Here is a 15,321-nt window from a genome sequence, read left to right as displayed (position 1 = left end):
TTCTCTCTAGCAAAATGTGTCACTTACGATGTCAAAGGATAATATAATAGTACATGTTAAAAATGTTACATCTTTGCAATTGTTTTTAGCATACACTGTAAAAAAATGAATTAAGGTAAACGTTCCAGTGACCGGACATGTATCTATGTCCGCGCGGACACACTTTTACACAAAATTTATTAATATTATTAATCTCAAATGTTTTTAAATTCAATATTATAATTTAATTGTAATTTTTAAATATAACTAAATTATAATATTGTAATAAAAAGAGCCTTTGGGATTAATAATAGGCAATAAATTATGTGTAAGTGTCCGAACATAGGTACGTGTCCGGTCATTGGGACATTTACCTTATATGTAAAATTACAAAAATTATAGCGGATAATTTTGAGACCGAATTATTGAAAGTATGTGTTTATATACGTAAAGTCACAACAAATAAATACATTTATTCTTCTCTATAATAATTAAACAATTTGCAAAAGTAAATTATAGTTAAAGTTAAATTTATAAAATTTTATTTACGTATTAACTTGCGAACAAATTACAGTTACAATTTTTCTTAAGCTAAGTTATTGATATATGAACGCGAAAAATGGAAATATAGTATGTGTAATGTACTAATGTATATTTATATATATTACATACATTATTATGTTATATAATATTTTAAAAATTTATACGTTTACATAGAAACTATAAAATATACTATTAATATTATATATAATTTTTATTTTATATAAAAATATATTTATACAATTAAAAATAAAAATACTAATTTTTGTAAAAACGTGGAATTTTTTATATTTCTACTATAAACCGTATATGATTTTTACATAATATAATTTTACATACCTTTTTACAGTATATGCCGTACGTCATTTTTATGAATTATATCTGATGCGAATAAACTTTTTATGTACACATTTATTTGTGCACATTTATCAACGGACGTTTGACAACGTGCGATACGAACGAGTTCGCAATACCATTTATGTTCCATACACGATTGAACTTTTTGCCGATGTTTCCGTAAACTGCGGCCCCTTCCCTGCAGACAGAATTAATGACAAAGTAGCAATGTTGTATGACGAGAATGGCGCCAAAGTATCTACGATAATTCAGTGTACACCGCAGGGGCGGCATTTCCCTGGAGACGGAGAAAACGGATACCGGGACGACAAGCAGACTACTGGTGACACAAGCCAGATTGACCGACAGCGGAAATTACACCTGCGTCCCTAGCAACGCGAATCCAGCGAGCGTAATGGTCCACGTGCTGAATGGTAAGCGAATTTCTATTTTCTTTTTTTTATGACATGAAGTTATCCGGCAGCCCATCATCCCTTGCCTCACGCGACATACCCGGCAACCCGGATATTCGGATACTCAAAGCTGTCTTAATGACATATCGCGATGGAAACGTCTGAATATTCGCGGTTGAAATTTTCAGATAACCCAGTGGCACTGGATACCTCCATAGGTATATTAGCCATTATCTGCCAAGTCCTACATGACGCGATAATTTGTTAAATTTTCAACCAACCAGAGATTACGTAACGAATTTTCATTATTATAGCCACAAATGTGACAAATATAATAGTTATTTGTCACTTACTTGTTTGGGTGTAACTTTATCTTATCAAATATATTTCCTAGTTATTGCTTTTGTAAAAGCAATAACTAAAACAATATGATACGAATTACAATCACAATTACACACACACAATTAAGATTGTAATTAATGTAAAATCTATTTTTAAATTTAGTTTAAACCACATGCCTTACAAATCTGAAATCATTATTCTAGTCTTATACGCTTTTACAATATATAACGCACACCATATAAATACTTATCCTATATTAAATATAAGCCGCATACCTATCTAAATTTGCTCTCATTGGTCTAAATTCATATCGTAATGGTAATGTTTAACAGACAAGTATCTCGAAAACTTGCAATTTTACTAAAAAACAAAAATCTAAATTTCCAAATAAAAATTGTATGGTATATTAATATACAATGATGACATTCCTCTCTATATGTATACCTATATACCATACAACTTTTGAAATATTTTTTGGTAAAATTTCATATTATTGAAATATTTGCTTGTTAAAATGGGTTACCCAGTATAATATAGATATAAGTTGTAATAATAGTAATAACCAAGACAATTTTATAAACGTGTAAATTCAAGTTCAATGTATTCTATGTATGTTTACCAAGATGTTTACTTGCCGTCTAATAAGGATACTTGTGATAGTTCGGCAGAAAAATTTCTGACAGTTGAGATCGCGACATGATTCGAATGACACAGGCGAAATAGTGCCAGTGAACATAAAAGTTAAAAAGACGAGTGTTAACCGAAAAATATTATAAATAACGTTTTTACTTTTAAATAATTAACATCTGCTATTTTTGGCATAAATCTTTAATATTTAGAATACGTAAACGAATTATTAATATAAGAATACAAAGAAGAAAAAAGCGTAAGTGTGTGTGTAACAGAAATATATTATTGCAAAAAGATCTAGCAGTATTCTCTAAAAGTGAATCAGTGATTTCAATGCTACATTTGAAACTACAGATTTAATCGTCAACGAATATTTATTGTTTTTCAATAATAATATACTGATTCACTTTCAGACAGTAGAAAGGAAATGTATATAAATGAATATATTGAAATAATCGCGCTAGAATCTAATTTCACAAAACAGTAATTTCGATCAATTAGCAGATTTCTAAGATTTTGAATCTTATTTCTAACAATAATAAATAACAATAAAATTAAGATGCGCATAGATTTATGCGCATTTTTTCCCGCGCTAACTCTCATTACCCTTAATTTTATTCTTATTTATTATTGCAAAATTTGAGAGTCCGATTTAAATTATATTTTCATATTCCTAAGTTATTCATACATATACATAAATCATTATGTATGTTACTATACTAATGGCATACCAAAAATATCAACAAATTATTTTCAATACTTTCTCAGAATATATATTGCATTGATACAAAAATAAGGCAAAGACGCGGACATTTATATTCATATCCAACAAGGAATTTCAAGTTACTCAATCGCAGACTACATATAAGACTACTTTTATCTAATCAGTTGTTTTACCGATTAGAATTCAAACTACAACATGGAGAATCGTCCATCTCAATCATCTCCGAATCGATCTAACCGAAACGGGAATAACGTACCTCCTCTCCGAAACCTGATTAACTGTCCTATATGCAGACGAGCAATAGAAGTGCATAATATGGCAATGCACATGAGAACTCATCCATTACGACCCGGGGAAACAAGAAGAGTATGAAATCATTGATGTTACAGAATAAAAGATTTTTAAAAGAAAATTAAAAAAAAATTTATCATTAAGCCATTTAACACTATGTTGTACACACACATTAATAATTTTTATGTATTTAAATACAATACATATATTACATATATTATACATATTTATGTACATATTATGTCATACAATATATTATGCATAATTATATGCATGATATACATTTAAATATAAAACCGACGTTTCTTATATCATTTTACTACTAAGACAAATTGCGCAATGTTATAGCAAGAAATTATAATACTTAAATCTTCGTTATTAATATTTAGCTAGCGTATGTAGAAATTTACACTCCTTTTTTTAATTCATTGATTTTCCTTTACTGTAATATGATATTGCCAATATCTAGCGAATTTAAAGAATAGATACATAAAATAATTTTAATAAAATATATGTTCTTTTCGCAATTTATAAAATACAATAGTATATGTTGTATGTTGCAAGAAAATATATATTCTTTTTGCAATTGGCGTAATTTAAAGATTTTATTTCATTTTTTTTAATACATGCATACGTACTACTGAGGGATAATTTATAATAAAAAATGAACAATATTAATTAATTATTTTTCAAAATTACCACTTGAATTATATTATTTATGTAACGGTATTTTTTTTTATGTAACGGAGTTTATGTAACAGTTTTTTATGGGAGGTACATGCACACTTGGAGCCTTTTTTTTAACCTTTTTTTAAAAAGGTAATTTTGTTAAGTACGAATTACGTCGCGTTGGCACTTGTACGAGAAACAGTAAGACATTTAAATTAGGAGTTTATTGCTTTAAATATTAATTAATTTCTATTCCGCAAACATGATATGCCGCATGCAAGCCAGACTCACTCGATAAACAAAGTCAGAAGTAAGTTCTCGACAGTTTACGGGTTCCAATGTACATACAATGTAATTCGCTTATGAACTAACCGAATAACGAGAATACCAAACTGCAATATTTTATCCGTCATATTACCTTAATATTATTGAACAGGTTGGCAATATCTCCTTTATTGCCGCAGAGCATTGTGAAGTTATTACTGGGTAGAATCGAGAGTAGAATTAATTACTTTTTTATTTATCTGCATAAATTACACAGCGTTTTTTGTGCCATGTAATTCGATATACTGTCTACTCGATATAGTTGGATTTTTCTCTTCTTCATACTTCCTTTTCTCTTTTCTTTACGTCGAGGAAGCACGCTCGAGTTGAGTCGGGTTGCTGCGTCATATGCACGCTCTTCGATAAACGTCGCGTGCATATACACATTCAAGAACTATTGCATGCGGAAAAATCTCCAAGTACCGGCGTATAAACATTTCCATGTCGGCATTCTTGTAATACCACATTTTCATGTCCACCACATCACGCGATTCGATCAAAGTTCACGGTTAACCGCTTGTTTTCGATTAGAACGCAATCGGATTTACGTGACATTCATTTTGGAGGAAAAATTTCCAATGTCTTTTTTTCTCCAGTTTTAAACAAGTTTATTCGATCGAATACACAATTACACATTAACTTGCGTATTTTACTAAATCCAATGTTTTTATTTTATGTCGGATTTTATCGTGATATATAAACAACAATATTGAAATATATACATGAGTGCAAAAAGTATCCGTACAGAGGAAATTTTTATTTGAAAAAGCCTTGAATGTAAAAAATAAATATTAAGGGGAGCCTAAAAACGATTAATCATAGCATAAATAGGACTTACCTACGCACAAACGATTTACGTGTCACTGATACATCATTACATACTACTACATAAATATCTCTCACACACATAACATATAAATTTTTTGCATAACAATAATGTTTAATTAGATGTCTAAGTCCAATTCTAAGAACTTCACGTTGCTTCTTCGTGCAAATTAATAGTCTGTGGACTACTATTTCGTAAATACAGGCTGCATAGCTTTTATATGAAGCAAATGTCACTATGTGCCAGCTCTAAAATGTCATATTAAACTAAGAAATGCTAAAGATTTCAATTTTATACAATAAATACATTCCGTCTTAATATAAACAAAAAAGTTTCGCGTGTTCCTTATCTTTGAAGATAAATTTTTTGACTACACAAATAGGTACTCTTTATGCGTTCAAATAATACTATTTTTAATTTTCGTTTATTTCTAGATATTTCTAGAAGATATAATATATTTTAATTGTTACACAAATTTCTTTATGTAAAATAATTTTAAAAAATATACAATCTACTTTATTCTTTGTTAATAAATTCCTAAATATTGTTTAAATATTAAGATTCTTAAATATTTTAATCTTTCCTTTCCGTCATCTCAAGTATTTCATTATTGTAGACAGTTTTGCTTGAATTAATTTTAATGTATCCTTAGCTGTAGTGTAGTAGCGGAATTTAGAAATTCAAAATGTCATCCTTTTCATTATCACGCGATCCTTCCGAGGAAATTTTGTTCAACAGGGACAGCTTTCGAGAATAGCAAAATTTTCCAGGGAAATTGTGTTCGCACGACAAATTTCACATCAATAAACGCTCGCATATTCACAACGCAAGTTCGGCGACAGGAAGCCAGCGGGCTCCTGAAGTGTGACATTCGAAAGGGACGGGCACACGTTCATTCATCAAGTATCGAAATCCCCCGTCATAAAGTTTGACAGGCTCGTATATTGGAGTCGCAGCAAGTACTCGGCGCCGTGCCGCACGCATACTCTCGCTTTTGATCTATTGTCAGCCGGTAACGCTCGCGATAACACATGTAATATCTTGTTCGGCAAGTTCACCAATCCAACCTGTCAATCATCACGAGCTCGCAGCCCCGGCACGCGTTTCGGGAAACTCGTGCTGCAGCCGTTCGAAATCAACATCTTTTGTGCTTCCTTTGTTGTAATCAAAATCGACATTTATCAATAGATTTCAATAAAATTAGCAATGAGACCTTTCAATGAAGAATAAAGTGTATTAACATAACAAATGTACGAAATAGTCAAATTAATTTCCTACGTAGTGACATTTTTTATACGATTTAGAATTGATTGTTTTTACATTTTTTTAACTCAATATTAAAAATATTTTTTTTTTTTTTTTTTTTCAGTAAAAATTTCAGCGAAATTTTACCTTGACAGATTTTTAATTTAATATTTGGCTACTAAACGGTTAAAAAATTTGGAAAAAGTATTACTTCATAATACGGCGATTACCAAAACGATTATGATTTACGATGTGAAAACTTATGATGAAAAATTGCAATCGTTTTAGCCGATTATGTAGTCCATTATTATTCGAAAGACACTACATCATCATCACTTTATTTGTGTGACGTGATGTACTCAATATTCAGCGAAAAAAACCTGCATCGATATTTTGCAACTTTCGTTTCGCTTCATTTCGACATCGATGCTGCACGCGTCGTACCAACAACGCAATAAATTTACAATACGCTAGCCTCCCTTCAATACCTGATTAAATTAATGTTTTCGAATTCATAGCATCCCACGTCGGCAAGCTACAAAAATCAACAAAACCTTTGGGCAACCAGACAACAAACCGCTAGCCGTGTATACCGCGCGCGTTTGCACGGCAATCGAATTGCAGAACTTAACAAGCTTTCTTCGACGGTTTCCACGGTTTCCACGGTTTCCACACAACTGTCCGCCCCGCATGGCCGTAGCGCGCTTTCCACCCTTCGAACCATCGAGACATCGATCGCGCCCACTTTCGTCCGGAAACGCCCGCGCGGCGAACGCGCGCTCCGCTCGCAGAGCGGCCGCTTCCGGTGCCGGATGAAAATTAATGCGGCACAGTTCGTCTGCATAATTAATTTATAGGGCGCACCCGGTCACCGCGGTCAGCACATTGGCCATCGACGTTATTTCAAACACAGCTGATTACTCTGCAAAATTGACCGCAAATTTCAATTATTTCTCGATAAACCTGTATGCGACCCGGGGGCTATCCGTTTTGGCACGTACTATCTGCGCATTAACGCAATTACGCACGTCGGCCATGCTTGCCCGTCGTTATTTCGAGTGTCGAGCCGCGCCGGTATCATTTTTTGATAACGGACCATGTAAACGCGGCGTAACGGTAAACTCCGCTCGATGAGATTTTCAATTTGATCGTAAATTGCGAGCTTACCGAAGGGACCGGTTACCGTGTCGCGGAACCGTCGTTATGCCATACACTGCTACCGGACCTGTGATTATCTTTATTGCCGCCGAATGTTACACGCGACACGACGATACCGCGCGCCGTCGCACACCGAACGCGAAATTGTTGTTCCCTCGCTTGAACGTGGTGCTCGCCGTAGCTGCTGTTATTGCCGAACAAAACGATATTTCACCCGCGGTTCGTATCACGGCACGCGTTTTACCCTTTGCTAGCGCGCCTTATACGTTAAACGCGTTATTCCTTCCTGTCATGACGTGAAACTTTATATAATAGTAACGTGTGAAAATTGCACAGACGATTTGATAAATCTATCGCGAACATACTGCGAAACTATGTGCAAAAGATGACGTAAACGACGTTACTGAAAAAAATATGGGAAATCATATTTCGATTTGTACTGAAAATCAACAGTTTTTAAATTGCTCGAGGAAACGATATTTGTAAACAAATACATCAAAGTTAATGCTATTATGTTATTGAAAGATTTTATAACTAAAAATAATAAATAAAGAAAGAATATGTCGTAGGTAATGTGGTCACAAATTATCGTCATTGAATATTGAAAATAAATATTTATGCATATTAATTATATTGTTATACGTGTACATTATTACATAAAATTCATGTATAATTTTTATTTCCTTTTTAAATACATATATCTTAATTTAGATTATAATGATATTTCTCTTATCACTGTATGTTACAATATCTAATTTTCTAGAAATTTTTAGAATTTGATATACTTAAGTTTGTGTGTGTTGTGTGTTGTGTTGTTTGTGTGTGTTGTGTATGTTGAGAGAGAGAGAGAGAGAGAGAGAGATTTATGAAAATAAAAAATATTTATTTCCTAAATTGAAGGTATAAGTTTTCCTTTTTATATTATGATTTATGTTCTTATTGTATTTTGTATTATTTATAATCGTGATTATTTATAATCAATGTGTTAAATTTTTTAATTTTAAATGATGGTGTTGAAGCATGTTATTTTCTCAATTATTTCCTCTATATAGAATCCAATTATCAGAACGAGAGAGAGAGAGAGAGAGAGAGGGGGTGGAGGGAGAGAGTGGGAGGGAGGGGGAGAGAGGGGGGAAAGGGGGGGTTGTCGTTAGGCTGGAAAGTTCCTGCTTAGCGTTTAACGCATTACAAACGATTAACCTAGATTGTGGATCTAATTAGGACTGCACAATTAAATTCCTGCGTTATGTAGCTACTCGAGATAATATTCAATGCGAAGAAACTGACGTGGTTTATAGATAACTGTAAAGTGCAATAGAATTTGCTTCAACTTCCGCTAATAATTTTCTATACATTACTTCTAACAACTAGCAAATTGTACAATGATCTTACTAATTTTACTAATCGCAGAAAGATGAAATTACGTAAAGATATTTAAGATTAAAGATACGAGATAAATGTTTGAATCTGTTATTTTTTCAAATAATTTTGTCACATTATTTTGACATACATAAATCAAGAAGGATGAAATTATGCACTTATCGTGATTAAAAAGTATTCTTATTATTAGTCTATTATTAAAAGAATTTAATATTTTAGCAAATATCGATACTTAAATTGATACTTAAATATTCAATGTTTGAAAAATTAAAGAGATTATTTAGAGAAGAATTGTTTTAATACTTTGCTTATTAAATTCAAAACGAAAAGTATGTTTCGTTTTGAAAATCTAATATATAATTCAAATAAAATAATTAAAATAAAAAGAAACTCTCTTTGTTTAGATTTTTCTTTGCGTTGTTCTTCTAAAACATTTAATTATGTTTAATATTTTACATTTTAAATATATTACATATATTACATACATTTATTAAATCTAACGTATATTAATATAGTAATATACTCTTAGTAATATACACACGATTTCATCCTTTAGTACACATAATTGGATCGTTCGTGACCCGAATTAATTTTCATCACTTTAACAAATATATATCAATTATTAAATGATTCTTTATACTTCAACATCTTTAAAAAGTATTTGGAAAGTTGTGTATTTTAAAAAATTATATAAAAACTCATTTAGTTAAATCAATTAATTTCTTGTTTGGATATGGGCGAACAAATCCTTGGTTGATGCAATAAAATAATTTAGTTAAACTAAACTATTCGGTTATTGTAACATTTTATTTGGTTCTGATAAATAACTTTATAAATAACAGATATTAATGTTTATCAAAAACAAGTAAAATGTTACAAATGTTACGCAATAACCAAATGGTTTAGTTCAAATACATTATTGCATCAACGAAAGATTTGTTTGTCCACATTCAAACAAGAAATTAATTGATTTAACTAAATGAGTTTCTCAATGTACGAAATCCGACCCAAAAGTATCCGACATCTGCGTATATCTTTGTCCTTGAGCATCCTGTCTCTACCTCTCTATTGTCCGGATTTGAAAATGAAGGAACTAAAATCAATTTGCACATTTCTGTTGTAGGTGAACATCCGGCGGCTATGCAACATGGTGGAAGCTGCGGCATGGCTCCGACCATTCTACTCGCCAGCATCACCCTCATAATTGCGAACCTGTTGAGGTGAGCAACCGCGTCGTGAATCGCGCATCTCAAAAACAAAAAGAAAGAAAGTGAAACGTGTCAAAAGTCAGGAGAGACAATGTCCAAAGTGAACGCCAGCAATCGACGGTCGCGGAACGGTACACGTTCGGAAAAATCGTCCGGCCGACCGCGATAGATCGCTTTAGTTTACGCTCCGCTGTCACACGCTGCGTGTATTCGTTCGTCGAGTGCTCGGAAGCGACGACAAGAGAATCACAGTATGGACCGAAGTGCAGTGGACCAAAGCTCTGTGAAGGACGCAGTGATGTGGCGGACGATCTTTAGCACGTACGTTTTTAACACGAAAATCTTTCACAGACTCTCCATTCTTTTGTATAAAATCGTGTTAAATGCATCGTGGCAAAAATGCCGAATCATTCTCAACATCCCTAGTAGTATGATTGTGCGTTCGCCAAAAGAACTTTCTTGCACTTGTGCTTTTTGTATAACTAAATCGGCATGTTTTGTCCGTGCCTCAACGAATATGCGTGGACTGTCTCTAATGATGAAACTGCTCATCTCGTCATTTCGTTGCGAGAACTCTATTAGAATTTGTATTTTAACTAATTTAATAATGGCCTCGTAGTATTCTACGTCGACCGATAGAACGACGCCGTATTTGGAAAGATCGGATTGATTGCATGATCTGTTACAACTGCCAATGCTTTCGAACCGAGTATCGATGGCTGGATCCGTTCGATGGCTATGAAATAATTATTACACACGAATCGGAATTTATAATCTAACAATTATTATCAACTAGTTGAGTAATAATTATCACATAATTAAGGCTCTTGTACATAAAACGAGTAATGAGCAGGTAGAATTTGCCGTGACCTTGTACAGTACAATGCACGTGCGAGAATTGCCACGTGACCGATAATTCTTTCTCGTCCTTCGATCTGGGCAGTATTGTGTATATAGCTTATATCATTGGTTACGATATAATTGTATGGTACACATACAATCGTATATTTGCAAATATTCTAACTAAACCTTGTGCCTCGGGCACAATTCAGCGTCTCGAACGTGCCAGATATTTTTTATATATTTCTTGAGTTATATATGCTATAATAATAACTTTGCCCAGATTTGATTTATTCAGTTTCTGTTAAATATATAATGTTAATTAATAAGATTGCATTAGTAAGGGATTGATTGCTAAAGCGAGAATAATGCGGTGATTGTTTCTCAAAAGACTGTAAGAATATCAATATCTTATTGCAAACATTTTTGCATCAAATTATAGGTGAAATTCAAATTTTATGATATCAACATTTATTATGTTAATATTATGATAATCTACTGTTTACAAAATCAAAATTGTTGTTTACCAAACCGCAGTCTTTTAATATATGACAGAATTGTTTAAAAAGTTGAAAATTTATATTAAGAAATTTTTTGTTTATAACGTTAAAGTAACATTTTAATCGAGTACTGTTATATAATTAAGTGTAAATGTTTTTTCTTGAATTTATGTTCCGAATAGGTATTTAATGTTATTAAACTTGTAAAAGACTATTTCTTTCTTTAAAAAGCATATTTGAAATACAAAAATATAATTTTTAGGGAAGAATTTTTGACTTATATACAGGAAAAAAGATTGATATTGCATGGAAATGAAATTAATGTCTACATAAAACGTTACGTTTTAAAACAATTAATTTTTATATTTTATGTAAGTAATCGGACAATTAGAAGGCACGAATGAACATTATGAACAAATCAACTTTTACTTTTCAAAAAAGAATTAAAAACAAAGTTCTATATGTTAAAGCTACGGTCCACTTGATGCTACGAATGCTTCGAAGTATTCTTTGATTGGTCAATTAATAAAATTACTTCTTCCAATTGGTCAATCAAAAGTTTCGCAGCATTTGTAGTGTCAAATGAACCGCACACATAATTGTTTCCAATATCAGGAAAGGGTATTTATAATATACGAAGTTACACCACCAAAGAATGGAAAGGCAACCAGAAATAATCACTTTAGTAATAATAGTAGATAGGTGGCCTCGATATGTTTCTGTTTGTTTATTGTAAACAGGATTTTGTAAACTAAATAATTCGTTACATTAACACATATGTGTCTTTATCATTCGATAATCAAAATGCAATTCGTTGAAAGTAATGTTCCTTTTCCAAACTTATATGTCACTTTATTTCCAATTTATTTAAATTTTCTATGAGAATATTAAAGTAATTTTTTTGAAAATCAAAACGCGTCAAAATTAATTCACCGTTTAATCAAAATATAATCAAGTGGACATCAACGATTATGGATAACGAATGTTATATTAAAATGTATTGTGAAGCTCGTGTATAGATAAGTGAATATATGAAAAGATAATACGTAAATATATTTAAATAGGTCAATAATAAGCGTTGCCGTGCGTTATGTATCATGATAATAGTGCGGAAAGTATAATTCAAAAGATCAAAATGTAATTATAAATAAAATAAAGGTTCCTTTGCAGAACTATAATTAAAAGTCGCCTTTTACTACGATAAATCACTTAACTCTTTATAAAATGTTGTTAAATTATTGATTATCACGATTATTTATTATTAAAGAATTATTTAATTATTTATTGGCTGCGGTCCATTTGATACTATAAATATTTCGAAGCGTAGATTTTTATTTCCTGATTGGTCAAATCAAACGCTTCAAAATATTCATGGACCGCAACCTATATTATAAAATTTTTTAGATTATATGCGTGTGTCTTATACGATATTTAGTTTTATATTTTTTAAATAGAAAATTAATAAAATTTTAAAATAAAAACAGAAATAAGATTTTTTGGAGAAAATAATAGATAACTTACTTAATTTTACACGTGAGTCAAATAAATCTGTACATAACAGACATGATTTTGTTATTAAAATTTTATTTGTCCATTATTATTAAATTGTAAAGTAATCTTTCAATTTTAATATCAGATTCGATATTTCCATCAGATTCTATGAAAGATAAATATTTAAATTATTCGTCTTTCTACATATTTGATTAAATTGATTCAATCTTGATTATCTAGCTAAGACAGCTCAGTATTTTTAAATGATCTTTCTGATTAATTTCTTTCAAGACAGCCGCTTTTTTTCAAGAGAAAAAAATACAAGAAAAAAATGAAATCTTAGATATGGTCATTAAATAATTCAACGCACGTAATATAGAATATAGCAGTAAATCATTAGGTAGTAGATTTATTACGTAATATAATATGATACGAGTAAAGAAATATATCATAATGATTAAAATGTTAAGATACGATTTACCTTAGAACCCATAGATTTTTTATAACGTTATAGCTTGGAAAACACAAATTATCCGCTGAAGAGATCATGAAACATTTCTAGATTTCACTCAGAATCGAGGGGAAATATCGTAATGCTTTCAATTTGTATATAATTTTTTACATTATAATTTATATAAGTAAATCGAATCATATATATTCCAGACGAAAATTGCGACTCATATAATGCACAGAAAGAAAGAGAGAGAGAGAGAGAGAGAGAGAGAGAGAGAGAGAGAGGCTAGCGTAATTACATAAAACGTGATCAAAGTGCAAAGCGAAAAAATTGTTTTAGATTGAAGAATCACTTTCATTGAGCTACTGGTGTGTGTTAAATCAATGTATTTAATCAATTTCAGTTCGATAGAAAAAAAAAGTTTATATTCACGATGCTTCGCGTTTTGGTGGTTTCCGATAGATTCCACCGTGATTTTTTTATAGCACAAACCGTGGCTCAATTATAAGATTTAAAAAGTACATTCCTGTACATAAAACGTAAATCAAACAGAAAAATATCGAGACAATTATTTCTATTTGTAAACTAGATAATCAATATCCGCGATTTGCATACTTACGGAATGTTGCACATTACATTAGGTAAGAGACTAGACTGCATTGTACATAAAATTCATAATCGATTATGTATCATGTTATGAGAGAACTTAAGCATGAATCAAAAAGACAGGATTAAAAGCGAAAAAGCGACATAGAATACTATATTGTAAAAATATTCATCGACGTGAATACTGTTTCAATAAATGTAATGATGATATAAAAAACACATAGACTTCTATTTCGCTCTTCCTGTTTGACAGTTTTTCATCAAGCAAGCGCGTATCTATTTTTTTACATACTGCAAATAAGACTTATATCTCTATCATATTATAAAATTTTTATTTGATATTTCCATTCTGTTAGTAGCTAATATTTTTAACAAAGCTGAACAATTAATATCTAAATTTCTTATTAATTGGAAGGAAGATCTGAAAATTAATTTAAATTTCTGTCTTAAATAAAAAAAAACAAATTCTTAGAAGAAATAGGTATATAGATATTGTGTGGTCAATGAAAGTATTTTTTTTAATTTTATATATTTTTTTTAGAGTCAAATAACTTTCTGAACTGTGTGGATATGATATATTCTGTATTTAATTCAATCTTCATCGTTTTTATATCTGGATTAATATGCATTGATCAAAACTCTGTGCACAGCATTTTTACATATAATATACATAGAAATATTTACATATTTCAATTTTTAATGAATACACGCACCGCATTTTTAATTAAGTAGAAAACGGTTGATTTTAATTGGTACGCGGTTCATATATACCGATTTTTCTGTTACACATGCCGTACATTGCATGTATTTTATACGTGGAAAATACTACGAATAGACGGTAAAAACGATATTCGTATACGTGCGTATTATTAACGTATAGAAAGAATCTTTTATTTATCATACATGGCTGCTTCGAAACTCGTTATAACAAAATTAACGAAATTGCGGAGACATTCATAACGAAGCCATCACTCACTCTTAATTTCTTTAATGTCACTAATGGACTAATTGCACGAAGCAAATTGCAATTTTAATGGAATATTACGAAATAAATTCAGGGAAATTAAAATGAAACGGCAAGCACTGTATTGCATTGAAATATTTAAACATTAATTTGCTGCGCGTAACTTCATGTAGCAATTTATACGAAAGAGTTATATTAAGCATTTTGTTTAGGAAATAAATTAAAGGGATACGCTCTCTCTTTTCTACATTTATATCGCTTAATGTGCTTTTATCGTTTTCAAAATACATTAATTACTTAAATGATAAAAAAAAACCACACAATTACTTTTTTATCGTCGTCATTTACCGTTAATTATTTGTACGTAATCGCGTTACTAAATTTAAAAAAAGAAAGGGTGA

The 15,321-nt window shown here is 31.0% G+C and overlaps 1 protein-coding gene across 2 annotated transcripts in view; it reads left to right on the top strand.

The window, feature by feature from the left end:
* LOC108764205 (basement membrane-specific heparan sulfate proteoglycan core protein) overlaps positions 1-11,128 on the top strand; it is a 204,198-nt gene extending 193,070 nt beyond the window's left edge. For both annotated transcript variants that reach the window (XM_018512326.1, XM_018512325.1), the window contains 2 exons: positions 1,141-1,289; positions 9,981-11,128. In XM_018512326.1, the coding sequence (XP_018367828.1) occupies positions 1,141-1,289; positions 9,981-10,081 (250 nt within the window). In that variant the 3' untranslated portion in view covers positions 10,082-11,128. The remainder of the gene's footprint in view (positions 1-1,140; positions 1,290-9,980) is intronic.
* The last annotated feature ends 4,193 nt before the right edge of the window (positions 11,129-15,321 follow it).

Source organism: Trachymyrmex cornetzi, unplaced genomic scaffold (genome assembly GCF_001594075.2).
Source record: "Trachymyrmex cornetzi isolate Tcor2-1 unplaced genomic scaffold, Tcor1.1 scaffold4, whole genome shotgun sequence".
Lineage (NCBI taxonomy): Eukaryota > Metazoa > Arthropoda > Insecta > Hymenoptera > Formicidae > Trachymyrmex > Trachymyrmex cornetzi.
Note: the sequence above shows the minus strand (reverse complement) of the source record. Positions and strands in the feature narration are given on the sequence as shown.